Source organism: Notechis scutatus, chromosome 2 (genome assembly GCF_049901735.1).
Source record: "Notechis scutatus isolate UNSWTSFEM ecotype Mainland chromosome 2, rNotScu1.2, whole genome shotgun sequence".
NCBI classification, from domain to species: Eukaryota; Metazoa; Chordata; class Lepidosauria; order Squamata; family Elapidae; genus Notechis; species Notechis scutatus.
In genome coordinates this window covers 242629471-242653212 of record NC_142010.1, presented here as the reverse complement: position 1 = coordinate 242653212, position 23742 = coordinate 242629471, and the positions used below count along the sequence as shown (strand labels likewise).

At 38.7% G+C, this 23742-nt stretch overlaps 1 protein-coding gene across 7 annotated transcripts; it reads left to right on the top strand.

Annotated features, from left to right (window-relative positions):
- Nucleotides 1-257: 257 nt before the first annotated feature.
- On the top strand, nt 258-20230 carry FST (follistatin). Of its 7 annotated transcripts, none has more exons than XM_087958440.1 (6): nt 258-710; nt 2748-2939; nt 5346-5564; nt 7012-7236; nt 14726-14956; nt 15737-16890. In XM_087958440.1, exons 1-6 carry the CDS (start codon nt 629-631, stop codon nt 15817-15819), a joined length of 1032 nt encoding a protein of 343 aa, XP_087814566.1. In that variant the 5' UTR covers nt 258-628; the 3' UTR covers nt 15820-16890. The 7 variants fall into 7 exon arrangements, with proteins under 7 accessions (XP_087814566.1, XP_087814565.1, XP_087814567.1 ...); XM_087958439.1 differs by lacking the exon at nt 15737-16890 and adding an exon at nt 19078-20230 and having other exon boundaries at nt 420-710; XM_087958441.1 differs by having other exon boundaries at nt 420-710; nt 15435-16890.
- The last annotated feature ends 3512 nt before the right edge of the window (nt 20231-23742 follow it).

Genomic DNA, 23742 nt, shown 5'->3' with positions numbered 1-23742 from the left:
CTTACAGCGGAGAAAGCGTTTCTCTTCCTTTCCTTCCTTCCTCTTTAAGCGGACAGCCTGGGCTTTGGGTTCCCACACTCAGTTCCCCTAAAAAACCCACCACTTGGCAGGGAGCGCAAACCCACTTCTCCCTTCCCGACCCGCTGGGTGCCAGAGCCTCAGCGATTCTCCGGTCGATTTGAGCAAAGCAGCGGGAAAGGGTGTTGGGAGGGGCGGGGGGGTGGGTGAGTGGAAGCCGGGGATGGACCCACGCGCGTGCGCGCACACCTTGGGAGACAAATAATCGGAAAGGGATTCACGCCGAAGTTTTTTAAATCTCCCCCCACCACCCAAGCACGCGCGCGCGCATACACACACCCTTCTCCCTCCCCCTTTCTCCCATACTGCCCCCCTACACACACACATACACACACACATACACACACACATTAGGAGACCGCCCACCGCAGAACTAAGACCCCATTCGATTTAAAGCGAGACAGCATTCAGAGGCTGACATTCATTCAATAGATAGAGCGATCAGAAGCAGGCTGTGTGACGGGCGTGCTCGCTCTTTCTTTCCCTCGCCTGACTCTTGCCACTCCGAGGTTGCGTTCGTCTCTTTCACTGGAGGGAAAGTAATTTAAGGATGTTAAACCAGAGAATCTTTCCAGGCATGGTTTTATTCCTGATGTTTTTCTGCCACTTCATAGAAGATCAAACCGCACAAGGTAAGATAAATAATTCACACATTTCCTTGCTGGTGTGACTCTGTCTATCTCTGTATGTCCCTCTAGCTCTTCCTTTCTAGCTCACCCGGCGCCTTTACCTTCTTCAACCCACCCCGAGGCGTTTAAAGCTCCAGTCCTAAACTCAGACAGAGCTTCCCACTTGAAGTCTCGGAGGTTTCCAACTTGGAAGAAACGCGCTTAGTTGGGATCGCTTTGCATCGGGGGGCTTTCTGGGAATGCGGAGACTGAGGAGAAGGAAAACCCACGATTCGCTGGACAGAGAATCCCTCTTCCCGTCAGCCTTATCTTCATCACCTTCTCCATCATTAGCTCTAAAAGGGCTTTCTAAAAAAACTGGCGTCGCTGTTGCCTGGCTTAAACTTCCAGCATCAGCTAAGAACTTTTCCGAGTTTGGTCACCACGGAGGTTCCTCCTCCATCCTGCCTGTGATTTATCCGCGTATTTTCATTTCTAAAAATCACTGAGCCCGCTTCCTTCTACGGGTGCAAAATAATCTTCGCATTGGGTCTCACAAATCCGGGCGTGCGGATTCGGGGGGAGGTGGAGTGGATAAAAGGGAGAAGAAAAGAGATTTTAAGTTTGAAGGGTTTTCTTTGTGCCTCCTCGTTTCATGTCACTCCGGGAATGAACTTCGGAGGGCTGGATTTCACAACTGCAAGCATGACTTGCAACCCCAACCAAGACGAGCCTTTCCAGAATAAATTCCTCCCCCCCCTCCCCCCCCTTCAGTTTAGTGGAACTTGCTTCCAGGTAAGCGAGTGAAGAAGGTTTGGAACTTGGGGCTTCGTTTAAAGCACGATAAACGAAACCAACATTTTGGAAACTGAAAATAGTCCCCTCCGCCCCAGTTGGTTTGCGTTGTCTAGGAGGGAGGTTAATGACATTAGGTCCACAATTTATTGTTACATCGCATCCATACATTTATCTTTCATGTTACATTATTGTAACTTTAAGCAAGTAGTAATGAAAAGAACTTCCTAACTGATGGATCGCTTGGTACCGCTGACATTATTGCCGCCACTATCTTAAAATGGGTGGATTTGGCGCGCGAGAGCGGTGTTGGTTCTGCCTGGCATCCTGTGATGTAAAGAAACAAATTCGATTTGATCTGCATTTGTTGGAGGTCAGACTGATGATTCACGAAGAACTGGTTCCAACGATATTGTCTAGATTATCTCAAGGAATAGGACAACAGGTCAGATCAGTGTTTTTGGCTCGGTTCCCACAGTAACAGACAGACTCAAGGTTGTTGGTGTCAGTGTGTGCGTTTAAGTGCGCGTGTGTTGCTGCTTTCTCCATAAAGTCCACGCCAACTTGTCTATTCCACGTCCTTCTATGTTACCCCGGTAGAGCTGCAAATCGCTGCTGGAGTGCGTGTGCTCATTTCCCCCTCTGCCTTTTCTCTTCTCTTCCTCTCCTCTTCTTTTCTCTTCTCTCTTTTTTCTTCTGAAATGGAGATTCAAATATTTCGAAGTCCCTTATACTTGCGCTCCTACACCTCCACCTTGGGGGGTGGAGTTGTAGTGAGATTTCCCCGTAAGTTTATTGTGCAAACTTCTTTTTAAGTGTTAAAAAGATGTTTATCGTTGTAGGTTGTTTAAAAACAGAGGAGCTGGGTTGACGAGGTCAGCTAATGGGTAGGAAGACAGGTTCGTCAATCACACTAACTCTTTCTCGCGCGCACAGACACACACCGAGAGATACACGCACTTTGATGCTCCAGGTCTTATTTCAAGACCCTGCGGTGCGCGATTAACCCCCCCCCCCCTCTGAAATTGCTTACAGTTGTCTCCCTTCCCCGGGTGGAATAACAAGGCGTCGAACGGGTTTGATCAAGTTGTTGAAACGGTGCTTCCGTTTGATTCAGAGGAGTAGCTTCAGGTTATGAAACGGGGCAAATAAAAAGTAAACAGTCTAGTAAAAGTCAATTAAACCCTCACGTGTTGTGTCTGGGTCACTGGTAACTGACATTGAGCTGCCTGCGTCTCCCTCTCCCTCTTTCTCTTCCTGTACTAGCTGGGAATTGCTGGCTCCGGCAAGCCAGGAACGGTCGCTGCCAGGTCCTCTACAAAAACGGCCTCAGCAAGGAAGAGTGCTGCAAAACAGGGAGGCTCACCACTGCCTGGACGGAGGAGGATGTCAGCGACCACGTGCTTTTAAAATGGATGATTTTTAGCGGAGGGGCCCCCAACTGCATCCCCTGCAAAGGTGGGTGCTGCTAACAATGGTCTGGTTCAGGGAAGCACTTGTAAGTTAAGAGAGGAAAGCTGCTTCAGACGGATTCAAGCACCTTGGTTTGTTCAATCTAGTAATGCCTTTACACGGGTAACATTAGATACAGAAGTTCCCTAGCTCTACAATGAGGGGTATCAGTCTCTGTCCCTGAAGATGTCAAACTACTCTTGTTGAATTGCTGTCTCCTCCCATAAGGAAAGGATAAGCAAGATTATTTTCAATGCTAAGGACTGTACATTAAGCATACAAAAGCAAGTGGAATGGATGGAAATTGTGCTTGAGGATTTCTTCTCTTCATTGGAAAACCCGAAAGTGTAGTCAGATAAAAAAAAAAAAAAAGCATTTATTAGAACAGTGGATTCTTTGTTATATCACATCTATCTGTCTACAATGAATGGCACTGGATTTTAGAATTTCCAAGAGCCTGTCTAGTAACACTAGTTGACTAGTTCAGGGGTCTCCAACCTTGGCAACTTTTAAGACTTGTAGACTTCAACTCTCAGAATTCTGGGAATTGAAGTCCACAAGTCTTAAAGTTGCCAAGGTTGGAGACCCCTGGACTAGTTGATCTAAACAAAAAACAAAAAACTTCTAGGCTGATCAGAAACAGGATCAGAAGGGATTACTACTTGGATGAGGGGCTACAGAGAATGCCAGAGCTGTAGACAAGACTGGAAGTAAAACAGAACAGAGGCTATCCAAGGAGACAAGGTATTGTTGTCAAGAAACCTATTCAAAATGTTTTGATTGTGTTCTACCTGCCCAACTGACCTGGCATCCATTTAGATACCAGTAATCAAACTGGAAGTAGACCTTCCTCTCACCTACACTCACAAATTCTGCATGCAAAGAATGTATTCAAATACTGAGCCCAAATTAAAAGGTAATTTGAGTGGAATGTTTTCTCCTCCTTATCATAACTAAGGCTATTTCAAAGTACATATTGTCCCTCCATGGCTCAACTGATTGAATGGCTCAACTGACTTGACTTGCTCCCTCATTCTGGTCCTTGGTATACTCACCCAGAAAGGTATTTTGTCTTCACTCAGGTTATTCTCCAGGTATCCTATTTCTCAGGCAGGTTTATTTGTGACTTTCTTAATCACAGCGCCTGGGCTTTTTAAGTTTTGTAAAACAAGGTTTCTAACAGGATAGGCTTCCAGCTGCATCAGAGAGCTTGTTGTAAGGAGAGTGCCTCTGCCCTCCAGAGGATGACGTAAAGAAGAACCTTCTACCTGTGTCTAAGTGCGCTAGCATTTAAAACAGATTTCAGACCTAGCTGAAATACAGAATGGTGTGTATATGAGAACATTGTGATTGGTGTGTCCTTGGTGCCAAAGAAAGCTAAGAGATGATACAATGGAAATGCAATTCCGAAGTCACTTAACTTGGTGTGGCACATGCATCTTGAACAGGATGCTTTGCTAAAAGTAAAAACTATGTATTGCAACCAAAGCTTTTCACCCTGCAACATTGAGAAATTTCTGCTCCAGTAACCTTCAGCATGAAGGATGTTACAGAACAAACTCTGCTTATGTCAAGGGCACCATATGAGCAGAGATGTTATTGCACTGAATGATGGGGTAGATAGGGGAGGCGGCTGAAACAAAAACAAGACCGCTTTGGTATCCTTTCTCCCGATTGGAATACAGCGTGTTTCCTTGATGGAAATTAGTCACCTTGACATATACAGTACTTACCAGCGCAATGAGAGATTAATCTATTCTATCTTTTCAAAGTCTGAATCACTTATTCTGCTAAGCCATAGTTTATTGAACAAACCAAAGTTGAGTTCCCACAATATGATAACCTCTAAACCAGTATTTCTCAGCCCTGACTTTTAAGATCTGTGGACTTTAACTCTCATATTTCCCCATGCCGTCTCAAAGTTGTCAAGAGTAAGATGGTCTAAACCATAATTTGCACTTTGTAACAGCTGGATTTGTACAACACTCTAAATCAAAGTCAAACAAACCACATTATGCTAATTCAAAGTGACCTGAGCCAAAGTGTATTTAAAGAGGTTTTAAAGTTTAACTGCTACTACAGTTTTTATAGGTAAAATTGCATATCATTTCATTGCAAGTTAACAGACTAATTTTCTAGGAAGTTCACTGTCATTATTTTGTGACTTCAGCATCATTGTAGACATTATTAGTGCAGTTTTCATAGCCTCTTGCAAGCATCCTGCTCAGAAAATGGAAGGCCTGTGTGTTTGATTTTTTTTTAATATATAGCTTTCCTGGAAAAAATAGTATTTTGTGAGTCAACAATATCCGTTGCCTATTAAATTGTGATGGGAGTTTTAGACAATGTTTTGGGGTTTTATGTCACCTGCCCAACTCTTTTCTCTCCGTTCCCATTCCATTTCCTCTTTAGAAACCTGTGAGAATGTGGACTGTGGACCTGGGAAGAAATGTAAAATGAACAAGAAGAACAAACCTCGTTGTGTCTGTGCTCCAGATTGCTCAAATATCACCTGGAAGGGACCTGTGTGTGGCTTGGATGGGAAAACCTACAAGAATGAGTGTGCTCTTCTAAAAGCCAAATGTAAAGAACAACCAGATCTTGAAATCCAGTATCAGGGCAAATGCAAAAGTATGTTTACAGTAACTCTCTTTTCTCAATCCTAGTCAGGGATAGAAAGCATGTATAGAAAAGCTCATACCACTTATTCTGCAGAAGGATGGTAGGACCCAGTGAGCAAACAGGTTGTGAATTGTGTTCACGTTCACAAAATAATAACACAAAGGGGTGTTTTAAACACAGAGGATGGAATGGGCAATTTTACCAGTCTTGTCAAACTTGGTGCCCTCAGAAGTGTGCTTTTCAATTCCCAGTATCTTCAGTAATTCCACACTGGCTGAGGTATTCCTGGGAGCTGAAATCTGAACATCCAGAGAATGCCCTGATTAGAAAAGGCTTTACTGAGTAACCAAAAGCCATTCCTAGTATAGAACATATTTATAGTTCTGCAGCAGAACAAAACAGAAAATCCTGAGATGGCTAAGTTGTATCATAAATGTTCTGCAAGTGTTTTTTTTTTAAATGAGGAAAAGTTTAGATAGTTGCTCCTTGGTAAATTAGCTGCCTTTTTGCTTGCAAGTAAATTGTGTCAGATCCAGGGGCTGTCTAAGCCAGCATTCACTTTCCACAAATGTCTCATAGAGGCACAGTAGCAAACATACAAAAGCAATAATAGCATCCTGGACACATTTCCAAGTAACTGCCTACAACATTTGCTATAATTCAAAGCCATGAAGATGGTATTTTCTGATAACCTTGGCTGCCCTGTATCTAATACCTCCTTGAAGTCATCCAAGTTGCACTGCATCTTCTGCCAGTGGATTCCATCATTAAACTATGCAGGAGGGTGGGGGAACCCCACATGCCAAGAATACAAATCTGCAGTTCTTATACCGGTTCTCAAAAAGTACACAACCTATTTTCCCTCCTATTAAAATTGAAAATTAATCTGTGGACTGGGCGATACAAACGGTGGTCTACAAGTCCTTCCCATCTATTTGCAGTCTTGAAAGTTTGCTCACATGCCAGTTTTATACTTGGAGGAGGCAGAAAAAGCCACTTTTTAGCATGAGAACCCCTTCCTTGGAGGTCTTCCTGATTGCTACCGGATGCTGTGGAATAGTTTGGAGCAGTTGAAATGACAGATTCTCATTCTTGTCAGCTACGGAGTAGGTGACAAGGAAGTGGAAATAGCAAACTGGACAATGGCAAAGCCATTGTGACATTGACAGTGGGCTTCTTCAAGGTTATGCATTTTGACAGATGCCAAGTCCTAATGTTTTTTCTAGGATGATCATAAGAGTTATTAGATTGTAGATCATTGATCCCAAGTCCAGAACCGTACAATTAGTAGGTCATCCTTATAGTAGCCAGAGTATAAACTAACTGGAAATTCAAAAGATTGCTAGTTCACTGCCTTAGTTTAATCAAAGCTTTTCAGTTTTTGCTATTTGTGTCTATACTGATGGCACAGATGCTCTTATTGTTCACATAATGTTTTCCCTACCATTTATTTCAGAGACATGTAGGGATGTTTTATGCCCAGGCAGTTCCACATGCGTGGTTGATCAAAATAATAATGCCAACTGTGTGACATGCAATCGGATTTGCCCTGAGCCAACTCTACCTGAACAGTATCTCTGCGGAAATGATGGAATAACATACGCAAGTGCCTGCCATCTAAGAAAAGCTACTTGCCTGCTTGGAAGATCCATTGGCCTAGCCTATGAAGGAAAATGTGTCAGTAAGTACCATGGAACAAGGGATTACAGCTCTATTTTTAAAATGAGAGGAAATACACAAAGGGAAAAGCTTTTTCAAACTGATCCGGAATTCTTATTTCATAGCACAAACCTAGTTCAGTCTTTTCCTGGCTGTTCTTCTCAATAGTTACCTTAGCAGAAATTCCAGGATCCTTGACTTAACACAGCCACTAGAATCTCTCAGGCACATGATGTGGCATGGCTAGATACAAATCTTTTTTTGCATTACCAGAATAAAGCAGCAGTTGATTGGCCCCCAACAGAATTAAGGGGCAAATTATCTTTTAACTCCTACTTTAGTGGTTCAAATCCATGTCTCTTCTTCCTTGAAGCTGAATTATTATTGGTTATTTATATAACTGACTTCTTTGCCCCAGGAACCACTGGCTCTTACCTTGCTTCTGAGAATTGTTGCTTGGATTGTTCCACATCTGGAGGGTCTCACAAAAGGAGAGATGGAAGGTTATGAGAGAAATGGCTCTTGATCTTGTATGTTACATGGGAGCAGTTGAAGGTAGGGTTGGCCAAGCAGCAAATGGGAATCCTTTCACTACACACATAGATAGTCCTTGCTTAATGACCTTAACTAGGACCAGAATTTCCATCACTAAGCAAATCAGTCATTAGGCAAAGCATCACATAATTCTACCACTTAGTGACAATATTTCTAATAGTTCCAGTCGTTAGGCAAGGACCACACACTCCCCATGCTCTGCCATGGGGATTCCACTTCAGTTCCCGCCATCTGCCTATCTCTGCTCCTATCACTACCCTTTTGGCCACTCTGCACTCTGCCACCACCATCTACCCATGCTTTCTCCCAGCAGTCCCAGCTTCACCATCTTGTTCTGATGAAGCATACCCAGCCAAGGCAGCTGCTGGCCTTTTGAAGATCTCTGCAATGCCACAAAAGAGTTCCTTAGTCTCTGGAGTGGGTTTGCAAAGCATCAAGTTGACCTCGCAATGCCTTTGGGTGGCCAAAAGGCAGAGGTGAGGAGAAGATAACCCAGTGTGGGGAATTGCTATTGTTGATGAAGGTGGTCTGTTAAGAGCCTAATTTTGATCACCTGAATGTGGGGTAATTGAACAGCCAAAACCTGGAGCATCATCCGTTACTACCATTTTTTCAGCACTTTCATAACTTTGAACAGTTGCTGAACAAATAAATGCCTGTTAAAAAAGAACTACCTATACAGAGCCTGAACTGCATCTCAGTACTGGCAATGGGATAGCTTCCTCATTGCACCAGAAGGTAACTTAAGGCTATAGAGGAAGCTCCATGGTATAGCCAAATGATCTACATTATCTGACAATTTTATCAGAATGGTGAAGTTGCAATATTGTGACACAAGATCCACCTCTTACATGCATCCATGAGATGTCACAATATATGTATGAAACAGGCAGAGCTTATATTGTGGCATTACAATGCTTGTTTGCTCTCTGTGCTTCCCGTATAGGTAACCACGAGTACAACTTCCTCCTCTTACAACTTCTAGAGCTGATTAACACACTGCTTAAGAATAGTTTTAAAAAGTTAAAAAGTCAAGACAATTTATGTAAAGGTCTTGATGGAGAGTGAAGCTGGAAGAAGCCATGTTACCAGATAGCGACAGTTTTAGTTCTACTCTGTGCTAGTAATGGGAATAATGCAGAATAAACTAAAACTCTTAAGCGAAATTCTCTTCCCCCAAAGTTATTAATTAATGCTGCTAAAAACAAAAGAGACATTATTAAGATGATATACTTATATATAACTTCTTGGTATTGAAAATGCGGCAGTGGTAATAAAGGTAGTTTATCCAAGAGTTATGCATGAGGACTAGGCATGAGTTGTCCCGCCAGATGGTGATGTACTCAATTTCCAGTTTTCTCAGTATTGACTCTGTTGGTTTGGGCTGCTGAAAGTGATGATTCAGCCACATATGAAGGTCTACCCTGTGCCATAAATTCCATTGGTGTTATTATCTTACCAGATTAGAGAGGGTGATTTACTAAAAGGCCCTTAAAGTGAGTAACAGTCAGAAGCAAGTTTGAAATCAGAAGCTTTCTGGTTCTAGCTCAATCTCTTATTTGCACCAGCTCAGGAAAAACCATACTGCTTATATAGGGGTTCTTTTGTTTGGTTTGGTGTTGGTGCTCATGTTCTCCTCTGAAATATTACTTCCAGTTTAAAAATGACAAATTAAAACAGAAAGATAGTTTGGTCAGTAAGTTAACAGAGATCTGATTTCAACCCACTTCTATGTGTGGAAAACCACTTACATGTTGTTGCCAAGAGAACTCCTTGGTTGTTTAAATTACCAAAAATTGCAATCTCTTTATGCCCCTATCTCAGATTATAGACAGTAAATTACAAATACATCATTATTATGTTTATTTATCAAATGTAGATTGATTCAGTAGCACGTCTCTTTAATTAACAGTCTCAAGTAGAATGCAGTCTTCTCAAAACAAAAGAGAAGATGGTAGGTGGTGCTTTAAGCAATATTTAGGATAATATAGCTAACTACAATTCTCAGAATACTTTAGCATTAATTGTGCTGACTAGGATTGCTGGGAAACATTATTTAGTAACTTTTAGAAGGCCACAAGATTCTTAGTCCTGAAGTGATAGCAAAATCCATACTTCCAACTTTAAGCAATATGAAATTTGAAGATTCATAATGTTTCCCTCAAATGTGTTTTCCCTAGTTTTGTACATCTCTCAGAATCCACTGAAGTTGGGCAGCCAATAAATATAAATAATTAAAAATAACAAGAAGCTAATATTAAAGGCCTATACAAGGCTTTGACAGAAATACACAAAAAGTATTACTTAGCCAAAGAGAGCTGAACCCTTCTTTAAATCATAGAGATTGAGATAATATTCTGAAGTTACTGAGGGAAATGCCTCTCAAATTTAATGGAGTGTAAGGGGAAGAACTAAAGTACAATAAGGCTTGCAAGATTGATGTCAGCCCCACTAGATAAATTAGACCAGGAATATTTATATTTTACCGACAAAGAAATAAAGGAAGACTAGTATAGATCTATTTCAAGCTCTCGTTAGCTAGCAGAATCTTGCAAGTCTGATGTTTTCCCCCTCTTCCTTACTCTCTCTATATCTTAATAGATCCTGATCCACATATTTTCAGCCACTCTTTAACTCTCATCAGTCACAGTCACTGGTTTCAGTTACTTCTTCCATTTCTGTTGTTTGACTGAGCAATATAACTTCTAGTCCACTGAAATACAGCCAGAGCAATATGCCAGGAATGATAAACCAGGAATGACAAACACTCTCTCTCCCTTCTTTTGTTCTCTTAAGGCTGCTGATGGAGCAGCAATAAACTCAAATGATTCAGAAGAAGTTGATTCGGTGAATACATAGGTTCTGGATGTTTACCCAAAAGATTGGAAATGAGTCACTCCCTGTCACAATCTCAATAATGTATCAGGACTGGGTTTGGAAATATTTTAGCTATTTTCTGGAAATGAATGAAGTATCCTGATTTTTAAATAATCCAGTGCTAGTTAATTGGGGTGAGGGATTTTTTGCATAATTTATATTGACACTGGTAGATAGAAATATTCCACTACAGCCAGTTATACTCAATCAGATTATTCATTTCATATTTATAAATCTGCATATGTTCTTCCATATTTAATAATCTCCATTTTTAATTTATTATATTTACCAATACCTAAAATGTTTAAAATTATTTGTATAGATATTTATTTTATTGCTGTTATTTATCCTGAATTTATCTAACTTGTCTTCATTGATGGCATTATATAGTCAAAGCGTACAAGCCAGATAAAACTATTATACCATCTCTGACTGGCTAACTAATTTAGGAATAAGGAAAGAAGTAGATGAATTAAAACCATTCCTAATAAATAGTAGGAGGCAAACATGATAAGAAAAAGTAGATATTTTCAAAAATTGCTAGTTCTGACTTTAAATTATTAAAATAGAAGGGAAAAAAAGCTGGCACAGCTCTTGCATAAAACATTCCACTCCACATCTGCCACATCACAGCTACTTCCTTGCTATGGAAAAATGCTATTATATACAAATTTATATTTCAAAAACTCATAGGAATGTAATCCTCAGATCCAGAAGGATAGAATTTGGTCAAAAAACTTTCCACCAAATCCAGTTGACAATTATTGAAGACTAGTCTTTGGCCTTCATTCCACTGGAATGTGTGATAGTTGTGAATACCAAGTCTTTGAAGAAGTTTTCTGACCACATGGCTTAGGATTCAGTTCAACTAGATTCCAATGGAAACATTTTGCTAGGCAAGAAAGCTTAGGAAACACACATTGGATTGATCCAAAACCACTTTTCTCCCCTACAAATAATAAATCATGCGTGTACTGGACATCTGCAAATACTAAAATCATGATCAAACATAATCTTCAAAACTGTATCAGCATCTTGAAGTGGCTTATAAATTGATAAAATAGAAAATAAATAAAATAATGTTTTCAGTAAAAGATCAAAAACATTGCAATTACATTTGGATTAAGACTTGATTCCTCTAAAACAAGTCTTTAGAATAGTTTACTTCTTCTTTGAATGCTCTGCGGAGCCAGGAAAGACATTCCACAATGTAAGCAGGACCATCAGAAGAGTAAATGCTGTGTAATTTAATATCATAACATTAATATAAGTATTCCCCAGGTGAGCAATCACCTGTCACATTAAATATTAAAGTTCAGCGACAACTGTTGCATGAGTTCTAGAGACTAAACCCACAGCTTTTAGGGACCCTGTGAAACCCAGAGGATTCAGATTGAATATTTCTGTGTCTAATTGTAATGTGAGCAAGCATTTGCACATGTGCACAATAACACAAAAATACACACACAACCTATTTCCTGTGCCCCAATGAAGATATTATTGTTCTCCTCACTATTAGAAGCAAGAAGGCAGTAAACCCCAACTGATTTGGGAAGAAACTAAGCAAATATAGCAAACAGGACTCCTAGAGATTCTATAGTCTAACACGAAAGGCACAGGCTATAAGTATTGCTATCTATGTTCTAACATGCTTCTATGTTCCTTTGGTTTCAGGGGAACAGATTTAAATATATGCCTAACTTCCCCATTTAATTAACCTACTTTTAAAATGCTGCACATTGATGAATCATATCCAGTTTTCCAAAACAGTTGTGCTTTTACAACTCCTACTCTTAATTCTAGGTTAGTAGTGATAAACTTAATAGGATGATTTTATAGACTGATTTTTCAAAAGGCTGATCTATCCATTTATTGCAACTTTTCAATCTTCTTTTGAATTCAAAATCAAACAAAGTATTATGTTTGTAATATTCTTGCATTTATGTTTGTGTTTGTTGTATCAAATGGTATTCTCAGAAACAGGAAAAAATAAAAAAATAAACTGAGAGCCTTGATATGTGAGGTTCAGCTTGTGAGATTTCAATGCAAGGAGATAAGCCCAGAAGTCATTCACCAGATTATTCATATCACAATCTTTCTTAACTTAATACTTCAGTGGGATATAAAAGCCTGATCTCTGTTATCTGACCATCATTATATGACAGATAGATAAATTTCTCCAGATGTTATAAATGGCTTTTTATATAATGTCAGGTTATATCCACTTCTTTGGATCCAACCCTGGAAGGCCTTGGAAAGGCCATTTCCAGAAATCCCAATCTCAATGACCTCCAGGATTTTGGAGAGTTCTTGTCTAGACACAACTGAAAGGCACCAGTTTGGAAAAGCAGATCTAGATTGTGTAGCCAGCACACTAGGACATCTGATCTTTGATAAGAAAAAAAGGTCATTTTCCCCAAGAAACAAAACATTTCTTCCTGCTGCCTTTCACTTAAAAATTCTGTGTGTTTTTTTAAATTGTGAGCACTGACATCCAAGATTGAGTGAGCTCTAGCACTATGCAATGCAGGAAATTTGTTGACTAGCAGCTTGGAAATCCAATATTAAATAAGGAATCATGTAGGCTAAATTCTAAATGTCTATTCAAACATAACTGTTATTGTGTTCAGTGACATTGGCTTAGGTGACAATAAATAAATAGGAAAATAAATATGTTGGCTCTCGATATCCTAAGCCCTTTCCTAGGTCAAAGAGTTACACTTAAGTCATGTCATGTATATGCCACTTTTTAAAGTATAACTATGTATGAGTGCTGTCCTATTATAGCTAAAAGTCAGCTCTTCACATAAAGTAGTTTTGAATTAATCAATCTACCAATTTTCTGTAGCCTGATATCTCTCTCTCTCTCTCTCTCTCTCTCTCTCACACACACACACACACACACCAACAAAAGCAAAGAAAGCATCACCAGAGAGTAGATAAGCTATTTCAACTTTTAGGAACATTCCTGCCATTAAATTAATTATATCTGGTTTCTTTGAGTAGTATGTTTTTTTTTACTGTATGTGCACATGTCAGGAAAAAAAAATACACAAGTGCTCTCAGAATTACCTTGAACCACAAGATGCTACCAGTTTATGATTATTGATAATAAAGTGCACCCCCTCCATCCATCCACCTGAAGAACTCTAATGTCAACAACTCTGAGAAATATATATTGCATTATTACTGCCACAAGGGCAGAAAAATTAAGCAGATTTTTAAAGTTCTCTTCTGTCCTTTCCAACCATTTTAAAAAGAATTATCTCCAGCTGAAATTAAGAGAAAGGAATAATAAATTAATTTCAAGTCAACATAGGTTATATGTCTACTTGGGCTTATGTTTTAGGCTAAAAGGACTTTGCTGTAATGAATTTTCTTTCCTATCTGGCAAAAAAAAAAACACAGTCAACAGTCCTTTTGTTCCTATGTAAAGCTGGATTTTCCAAGGTTTTACTTTTTAATGTCAAAAAGAATCAGCTTTTGAAGCTAATGGGCAGTACGAGATGATTCTCAACATTTTATTTCCCATCAGAGGTCTCTCCCCAACTTAAGGCTGGGAAATATGTTGAATTGCATGGTTTTGGGATAACCCTCCAAATGTTGTTGGATAATAGTTTTAGTCATACTCAAGTCCCACTAATTCTGCTGGTTGTACATCAAGCATGGCTGGAATTAAATCCAGATAATACTATTTATACCAGCAGGGAATAGGAAGAAGTGTTATATTTCATTCTATACCAAGTATGGAACTAGTCTTGGGTACTATGCATCTTGTCTTGAAGTTTGGGCATCATTTCTACAACATTTCAGGTGTTGTCCATAGAGTTTGCAGTCACAGTGATTTTGCTTTTCAGCTGAAGAATTTAACCACCTTCACAAACTGCCTTTCCTAGTACCACCCTTGACCTTATCCTCTACCCCAACACTTGGTGATATTTCAAATTTTCCACCTTTGCCTTCACTCTATTGGGGGGGTGGATTCACTACGCATCCCAACATTTTTAGAGCATTGTTTTCCTTTTGCTCTTTTAACCCTTATCTCTTCCCATTTTTCCTTTAATGAAAACCCTTTATAGAAGCCAAATCTTGTGAAGACATTCAGTGCAGCACTGGGAAGAAATGCTTGTGGGATTCCAGAGTGGGCAGAGGACGGTGTGCCCTTTGTGATGAGCTATGTCCAGAAAGCAAATCAGACGAAGCTGTCTGTGCCAGTGATAACACCACTTATCCAAGTGAGTGTGCCATGAAGGAAGCAGCCTGTTCCCTGGGTGTGCTATTGGAAGTAAAACACCCAGGATCTTGCAACTGTAAGTGAGATTTTTAACCTTGCAGGAACTTTAATCTTCTGAAGGCAAACAAACAAAAATCCTTAGAATAGGTGAGGATGGAAGCCTTTATTAAACAGGAAAGAAAACTATGCAGTAGTGAGATCTTATGTAGAAAGATTTATGTATTATGCAGAAATCTTGCGCTTGATGAGAAGAAAAATCAAATGTTTGAGGGTCCTTTCTCTTTTTAGGGAAGTGTCTAACAACAGAAAGTTGCCTTAAATGCATCTTCCTAGCTGTTTCTTGCCTTCCGTTAATATTGTTTGCTTGAGTGTGCTTTGCTGCCTGCTTTATTAACACTTGGCTATAATCTAATTGTTCCCTCACCTCAACCCTTCCCAAACTAGCTTAACCCTTAACCATGTGGGCTGCTGTCCGCTCACAATGGCCTCTGAATGAAGGACTCAACAGCAGTTTAAAAACCTAGAACACAAGAGCACTTTTTATCTAATTTCAGGAATCTGCCAAATAAACCTGAGCCATTGAGTCTCCAGAACTTGCTGCAGTTATGACTTCATAGATTATGTAACACACACTTTACACTTACATGCAAAAACAAACAAACAAAAAAACCAAAACCCACAATCAACTTTATTGAATAACCACAGGTGCCAAAGTGCACCTAACTGCAATCTACGCTTTAAAAAACATGCCACATCCTATTTTGGCTATGCAGGGGGCTTTGAAAACATGCACAGACAGCTTCTGCGCTTTGTCATCCATATTTAAACAAGAGCTCCCCTGTATTCTCCTATCTAGCCATCAATGAAGAGCCCGAGGAAGAGGATGAAGAGGATGACCAGGACTACAGCTTTCCTATATCTTCCATTCTAGAGTGGTAAAATTTCCATCACTTTTGAAACAGCCATTGGGCAAGAATTACAATGTCCATACTGTACATAAGTGTATGCTTATTTATTTGGGGAAGAAAGAAGTATACATATAGTTGAATCTTGTAGACATTTATTTATACTGTGTCATGTTTTATAATTTATACATTAAAGAAGTCTGATTGACTGTACACCTTTTTTTTTGAAGAAGAAATGTAATCGTTATGGGATGAGCTGTGTTATTTATTGTGAGGTCTCTTGCTTGTAAAGTAAAGCTTTTTTTCTTGTAAACTATAAATCCATTCCTTAGAGCCTAACCCTCCTCCCCAATTACAATTTTCAGCTCCTTATTTCTGCCAATGTTAACTCTTTTCCATTTTAACAAAACTTTGCATGACAGTTTCAGTTACATTTTCTATTTATTGTGTTTCCTTCTTGCCAATTCTGTATATAAATACATGATCCCTCGGATATTTGTTTACAAGGAATCTTGACTGACCAAAAGGCGCTGTAAACTGAGTTAAGTATATATTTGAGGTGGAAAGAGGGAGAGCTGTAACAGAACCTCTTTCCCTGGCTATGTTCTCTGATTGTATCATGTAGTAAAGGGATCTCAAAATCCTGAACATTTATATTGTACTATGAGAATTCAAACCCAAAGATCGGATTATGAAGGGTTTTTTTAGTTGCTATGTGGCTAAATGTAAAGAAAGCATTATTTTCTTTTTTTAAGAAAAAGAAGAAACATGAAATTACATTGTCATGAACATCAATGTTTTATTAGGTCTGTCCTCACAGATGGTCCGTTCCATTTTTTAAACATTCTTTTTGTTTCACATTCAAAATGTTAACAGAATATTATATCAAAGCTTTATCAGTTCAAGTTTCTTGCTTTTCATAATACTTTCTTTTTCTGAGGCAATTTTATATTTTCAAACATGACAAGTTATATATAAATTCATTTAAATATATAGTTTTGTACTTTTCTACCATGTAAATGTGCAATGTATATAAAAGTTATAATGTGTATTTGTAAATAATTATGAGTGAAAAAAATAAAAAATGGATATCCTTTCCCCCAAACCTGTGTATATTGATTTCAATTATTGGTTGAGTTAAGCTGGTGGCCAAGAATATTCAGATTCAAGATGATCTATGGTGACTAAATTGGAATTATTGTAGGATACCTATGTAATACACAGAAGGAAACGAAGATTTTGTATGCTGAAAAATTGAGTTTGTAATTAGTAGTTGTCTGGGAATGTGCTAAAAAATGTAGGTTCAATCATTTTTAATCTGTCCTCATTACTCAATCTTGATGAGAGGAAAATTCTGCCCCATGGCATTTGTAAATATTACATTTAATGTAAAGGTATTTTTTATACTCTAAAGGACTCTAGCCCAACTTATTATGTTTTCACTATCTCATATTGAAACTAATAAGATTGAATATAGTATACAGGTTGGTTGTTGACTAAGGACTAGAGAAATCAAGGTTCTAAATCCAAACCACACAGGAATGTTGTGAGGATACAATCAAAGAGGACAGAATTATATATATTTCCCTGTTTCTTAGAGGAAGAAAAATACTGTATATAAATCAAATAAAACAATATTATTTGTGTCGCATTATACCTTTAAAATTTCACTGCAATTTTAAACTTCCTCCAGAGTCATAGAACTTATCTCTGTTTCATATAATCATGAGATTCTATAGAGTGGTATTTTTCCAAAATGATAATTAAGTTTCTCTCTGACAGACACTAGAATCTTGAAATTGTAATTATACATTTAAGCCTTTTTATTGAGCAATTGCTCTTGCATATTTCTTACACATAACAATTTTATGAAAACCTAAAATAATAAATTAATTTCATTGTTCTTGATGGCCTACAGCTGAATGTATTCACTAATATTACTGAAAAGTATCTGCTTGAGATGGTATTATTTTTATATTTTATATTTAATCTATGATAGCTCACTCAAATGCACAAGCCATCATTATATCTTCATCTTCATCATCACCATAATCATTTTAGCCATTGTCTATCCACTGCAGAATGAAGGCCTCTTCTGTTTGTTTCCAAAAATACAGACTTTAACTTTCTTTTGCCAATTGGACCCGCAATACTTGCTGATGTCAGTACATTTTACAATAATTAAATACATCTAACTATATAAATTACTCCATTCAATTTTCCTAGTGTGGACTAATTTTTACCTAGTGTGGACTAATTATTTTAGATATAATTGTAAATAGATTTCTATAAAAAACATACTGTGGCCATGAATAAGAAACATAGGAAAGATCCTGCTGATTCATAGTAACATGTAATCCAGCATTATATCTCCCAGCTACAACCAACTGAATATTTCTGGAAAGCAAAAATAAAAGTAATTAATTTTTTTCCACTACTGTTCTCCAGGAGCTGATATTCACAGGCAAACGGTCTCTGAAATCGGAAGTCTGCATATACTGTAGTCAGTTCCATTTGGCTTTTTCAAAGCAATTTAGCTTATGATAATCATGACATTCATTACAGAATTCCTCAAATTTTGCAGGTTCTTTCTATCAGATTAATTCAGAGATGAGTTACTCATGATTTGCCCATCATTTTGCAGATCCAAGTGTTCCTTAAGACTTTCTGATACCATTTTTATTGGATTACCATTCTGCCACTACTCCTTTACTATCAGGGAGCTTGAAAGCAGATGATATTTTTGAGTACATTTTCCTTTTTAGAAATAGTGAAGGGTGCTATTGGTGGTATTTTTTGAAGATCAGTCTACACCAATCATTGGCTACTGACACTTCTGAAATAGCCTTATGGGAAGAACTCCCTTATGATGTCCTCCTGGGAGAATTTTAAAACTGGACGTTTTTAAAAAAGAGATTGGACAACGATTTGTCTGAAAAGGTATAAGGTTTCCAGCTGGAGCAGGTGGTTGGACTAGAAGAATTTCAAGATCCCTTCCAACTCTGTTATTCTGTTATTCCTTTGGTATTTAGCTGAAGACAGGATGGGTCCAAAGAAAGTGAAGATATACACATGCACCTCTTAGTCACCTGATAACTAAAAACAATGCAAGAACTTCACACTGTAGGAAACTCTTTCAAGGTACATGAGGATGGGTAGGAAAAAAAATGTAGGGTAATGTTCTAAGTTGAATGAATGCTAGTGTGGATTCGATAAGCTATATAGACTTCCTCTCAGTGAATGATTTCTCCCCCTTACTCACTCAGTCATTCTCTCTTTCTCTTTCTCTTAGCCTTGCCTAGATCACTGGATTGTGGTGTGATTAAAAGGAAAAGAATCCATTCTGCATGCTGCTCTGGCTTCCTCAGATGAAGAAGGAAAAAAAATGGCTCCAGAGATCTTTTCCCTTACCAAGAAATGCTATGTTGCAGGCTTCTCCAAGCTTATGCCCATTAATATGATGAATTACAACTCCCCAAATCCCAAATGTATTTGACTACATATGACCATGTTGAGTGGCCATTTGGGGAGTTGTAATCCAACACATCTGGAGAATATCAAGTAGGGAAAACTGATTCCTTTCCCAGAAAGGATGTGAGGAAAAGATGAGGCTGCAACATTTGTTAAGATTCTTTGCAGACAAAATAATTTGTATTTACTCTGGTTAGATGCCACTTGGACCAAGTCTAACTCCAACCAGGGCACTATCTTATAATGTGTATCTGGATTTCATTTAACCTAGTGAAGAAATAGACAGGGTTCTCTTCAGGGTATGAACTCAGTCACTCATGCCCCATTTGGGTCCTTTAGACAGCAAGCATATGTGTCTGGTTTCAGGAAATGATCAATGCTTCTTTGAGAAAAAGAAATGCGAACTGCCGTAAAAGAAGGCAAAGTCATGTCTTCTCCTGTCAGTGCCACAAGGGCACAGTCTCTCAATCCAGCTCCTTTATATAACTTCTGCCTCGTCTCCAATCTTCAACTTTAGGGAAATATTTTGGAGGCTATTGAAGGACATCAGAGGATCTTAGATAAAGTGAATTATCTAGATCCCCTCCATTCAAGATGCAGGTCTGGGACCAAAGCTACACTGGTTGCTCTAGTGGGTTAATTTTGTTAAGACCTGAAAGGAAGGACTATGTCACTTTTGGTCTTGTTCATTGCTATTGACCATAATATTTCTCTGGACTCCCTGTAAGGTTTGGGGAATGAAAGACTTTTTTTACAATGGGTCTGCTCCTTCCTAACTGTGCAGTTCCAGGCATTGTCATGGACAAGAGAAGTTGATCCTGTGATGATGCTGTAATATTTAACATGATACTTCTGAGAGAGGTCAAATACATCTCTATTATATCACCTTTCCAAGATCAATTTGAGATGTAATGGAGATAGTTTCCTGCAAGCTGTGATGTTCCAAATAAAATGATTTAACCAGGTTAAATCCCAAACAAGTTTATATTGTTCTTATGAAAACATTTAGCATTCCGGTTTGGTGTCAATGATGGTTCTAGATAGGGTTATGCTTCCTCTGAAATAGCAACTCTTGAATTGAATGTTCTCACAGATCCACAGATTTCTCTAAGATTCCATAAGGAATGGCCTAATGCCTCACTTAAGAGATAAAGCTAAAGTGTTATCCAGTCCTTATCTGCTATGGCTTGAAAACCTTCTTTCCTCCCTTAAAATGCCAAGTTGAATAATTTGATAGATTTTAGATTTTGTTTTATAATTGCCTGTATATGGAGTAAGCAATATGCAAGCATACATAGTAAATTTCATAAACATGCAGTCACATTCACACACAAGTATGTTTATATTCTAAAGCTCTGTAGAGTAGAAAAACCTAAGATGGAACACAAGGGATACAAGCTCTTCCCTTTTCAGGGTACAAGCAATGTTGTCACATGAACATCAGAAGTGGGGCTGCATCATGACATTACATCTGCCTTCTTGCAGGTTTTGTTCCCACCTGCATGGACCTGCATTAGATAAAACACTATCTAATAATGCTTCTGCAATCTGCACTTCTCTCAGCCCCAAAGTATCTGACAGTCAGCTGAAGAAAAAGTTGTTGAGGTTGTATATTGACCACTGATCTGAGACTGAATAGCATATACTGATTACTCTTGTAATCAAACAGGTGTGAATTTGAGATGGGGGGGGGCTCTTTATCACTAATATGGATTAAGTTTATTATACAATTTTTCACATGGTGTGCCTCATATTTCTTTGAAAAAAGATTGAATACAGATGCAAAGTGAGCAGAGTCATTTCAATGCACAAATGGGACATGGTTCTTTAATTTCCTTCAAGATTCAGAGCTTGTTTGCTTTTTAATTCCATTTTAGTACTTTACCCAGGTTCACATTTTTTTGTCTTAATATAGTGGGAATTCTGCTACTTCTTTGCAGCAATCATGCCATGGAAATTTAGCAGTATAATCAGACAGGATCTGGGGAGAAGCAAAAACCTTTGCAAATAACTAATATTTGAAGGCAGCTATCTAATTCAATTACAATTTGAATTCACAGTTAACAGATTCATTCCTTCAAACCCAATGGACTGGCTAGTGAAATTGAGGACCCTTGAAAATTCTGATTAACAGTTAACTCTCTGATCAATGAAACTTCAATTGGTATACACCTTTTCTGGGAAATGAGAAAGTAAAACAGGATCTATTAGTAATCTCTTCCTCCACAATGGCATGTAATTATATTTCATAGAACTGCAACCAAAAACAAAGCATTTCATAATCATTATAGCAGCTAAATTATATAGCAATTGGTAGGTGAAGCTGTGGAGTTTGGAATGGTTGAGTCCCATTATGAAATCAAGTCTGCCACATGTTTAAAGAGATACCACTCTGTTTCAGAAATGCAAGGAATGTGTGAGACACTTATTCCTATGGGAGACTAGCTGAATGCATAAACAAGGCAGATTAAAGGAGGTAACAAAGCTGCAGATGAATTTAATATGAGGTGTCCATGCTAAAATGTATAAACGTGTTAACCTGCCAACTGTTCCATGTTGCATCCATATTCATACGGTAATTGCATGAATTTTGCTGGGGAAAACTAAAGAGTATTATGCTTTTAGATGCATTTTTAATATGTTGTTATACAATTGTCTGTAATGTCACAGCATGATATTTAAAGATACTTATATGAATATTGAAATAGGCAACATCAAATATACCAACATGAAATATTGTGCATCTGGACGAAAGGAAAGACCGGACAAAATTTATGATAGCCGTGGGGAAAAACAATTTCAAAGGGTTGAGTGTGGTCCGGGGCTGGTGGGGAAAGGAGTGTCACCCAGCGCCGCCCAAATGTCCTGCTACATCAAAACTCCCATTACCGTTCTTGTCTTTCAGTTTTGTGTGTCCTGTTTAGGAGGTTGGTAAAGACCTATTTTTTCGGATTTTTAAGAAGAAAAAAAAGACTCGTCTCAACAACAAAGACGACAACTAAGAGGACAAAGGGAAAAAAGAATGAGCGAAGCCCCCCACTGCGCGGGGTCCCCACTTGAGATACCGGTTTCGATGGCGCCAAGTAGAAAGCCTGCCCTACAGCACAAAGCGCCTACAACATGCAGGGTCAACCGCCCCAAAGGCCCCGGCGTGGGCAGGTCCCGTGGTGGTTCGGGTGGGGGGTGGGCTCCGCGAGGTGGTGCCGCGTTCTCCAGGGCCCTGTGAATCTCACCTCTGCTCCAGACCAAAACATACCCAATCAAGAATCCAAAGAGCCATCAATAAACAGCCCAACCAAAGACAGACGCCCCACCCACCCCAGACGTGCCAGATAAAGGGCAGGAAAGAGACCAGGTGGCCTTTAGGGTCTGCAAAAGGCAAGCAAGAGACGACCCTTATTTCCGGCCCCTTTGTCGGGAAAGTACCGGCTGCAGCGGGCCTGCGCCCGCGCCCCCCCCCTGCGCCTGGGCTGGCCCCCGGGCAAGGCCCCAGGTGAGGCCTGACCCGGGTTGACCTATACAATTTGTATAGAATAAATGGGAAATGGAGAAATATTTTGCTTTGAAATGGCCAATTCAATATTGCCTATGTATGTGCAACATTGTTCATACAGAGTTATATATCAATAAGCAGACTTTGGTGCATGATCCTTCACAATACTCAATATCAATCTCAAAGGGTCAGCGGATTATCTGTTACTGTTGTTATTATTAGCAGTAATACAATTAATTAAAAGTGTATTTATTAAAATAGTTGTACATAATAAATGTTTGGGGTAGATAAACAATCTAAAACATCACCAATATGGTCAATGAGCTGAAGAGTTTGGAGGCTCATACTTTAAAAGGATTATTTAAGTGACTGTCAATATTTTGTCATTATAATAAAAATATCTACCTTAAGCATTAACAATACTTTTTTTATTATTAGCTATAGCTAAATAAAATACTTTGGGCAACATTTGGCCCAATCTAAGCTGGGCCTTTCTTGTCTGAGCCAGATTTATAACTGAGAGGATTTGGGTAGTTTGTTTTGCTTTCCTTAAATTAACAGAAAAATTACCCATGTTCTGATATTACACATTAATTCAGGACCTGAAAGTCCTGAATTAATGTGATGTGAGTCTGGGATTGCTTACTCATCTCTGAAGCCGTGAAACAAGTTATATACAAAACCTAGCCTTAAAAAGAATTGTTTATGTTTAAAACTAGGTTTTGTGGTCCTATTTTTTGATCATTACTTCTGCTTGATCCTTGATGCTATAGATATGCCAAGTGTTTTGAGGTCGGGGAACAAGAAGTAAAAAAGGCAAGTGTTGTTTAAGTGTTGTTTTTACTTATTTTATAGGACTAATGTTCACACTGGCAGTCCTGGGAAATCTATACCTCTTATTTTGGAAAGCTCTGTCTGAAAAGGTTTTAGCTCCCAAGAGACTGATATGTAGATGAGACATTAAGGAAGATTATAATACCCTGTTATTACCTC

What these genes read in the sequence shown, in the direction of transcription:
- FST (XM_087958440.1), top strand. Translation starts at nt 629, where the DNA reads ATGTTAAACCAGAGAATCTTTCCAGGCATGGTTTTATTCCTGATGTTT. An exon ending in CAACTGCATCCCCTGCAAAG is followed by an intron (nt 2,940 to 5,345) that starts GTGGGTGCTGCT and finishes TTTCCTCTTTAG; the next exon opens with AAACCTGTGAGAATGTGGAC. An exon ending in ACACCCAGGATCTTGCAACT is followed by an intron (nt 14,957 to 15,736) that starts GTAAGTGAGATT and finishes TCTCCTATCTAG; the next exon opens with CCATCAATGAAGAGCCCGAG.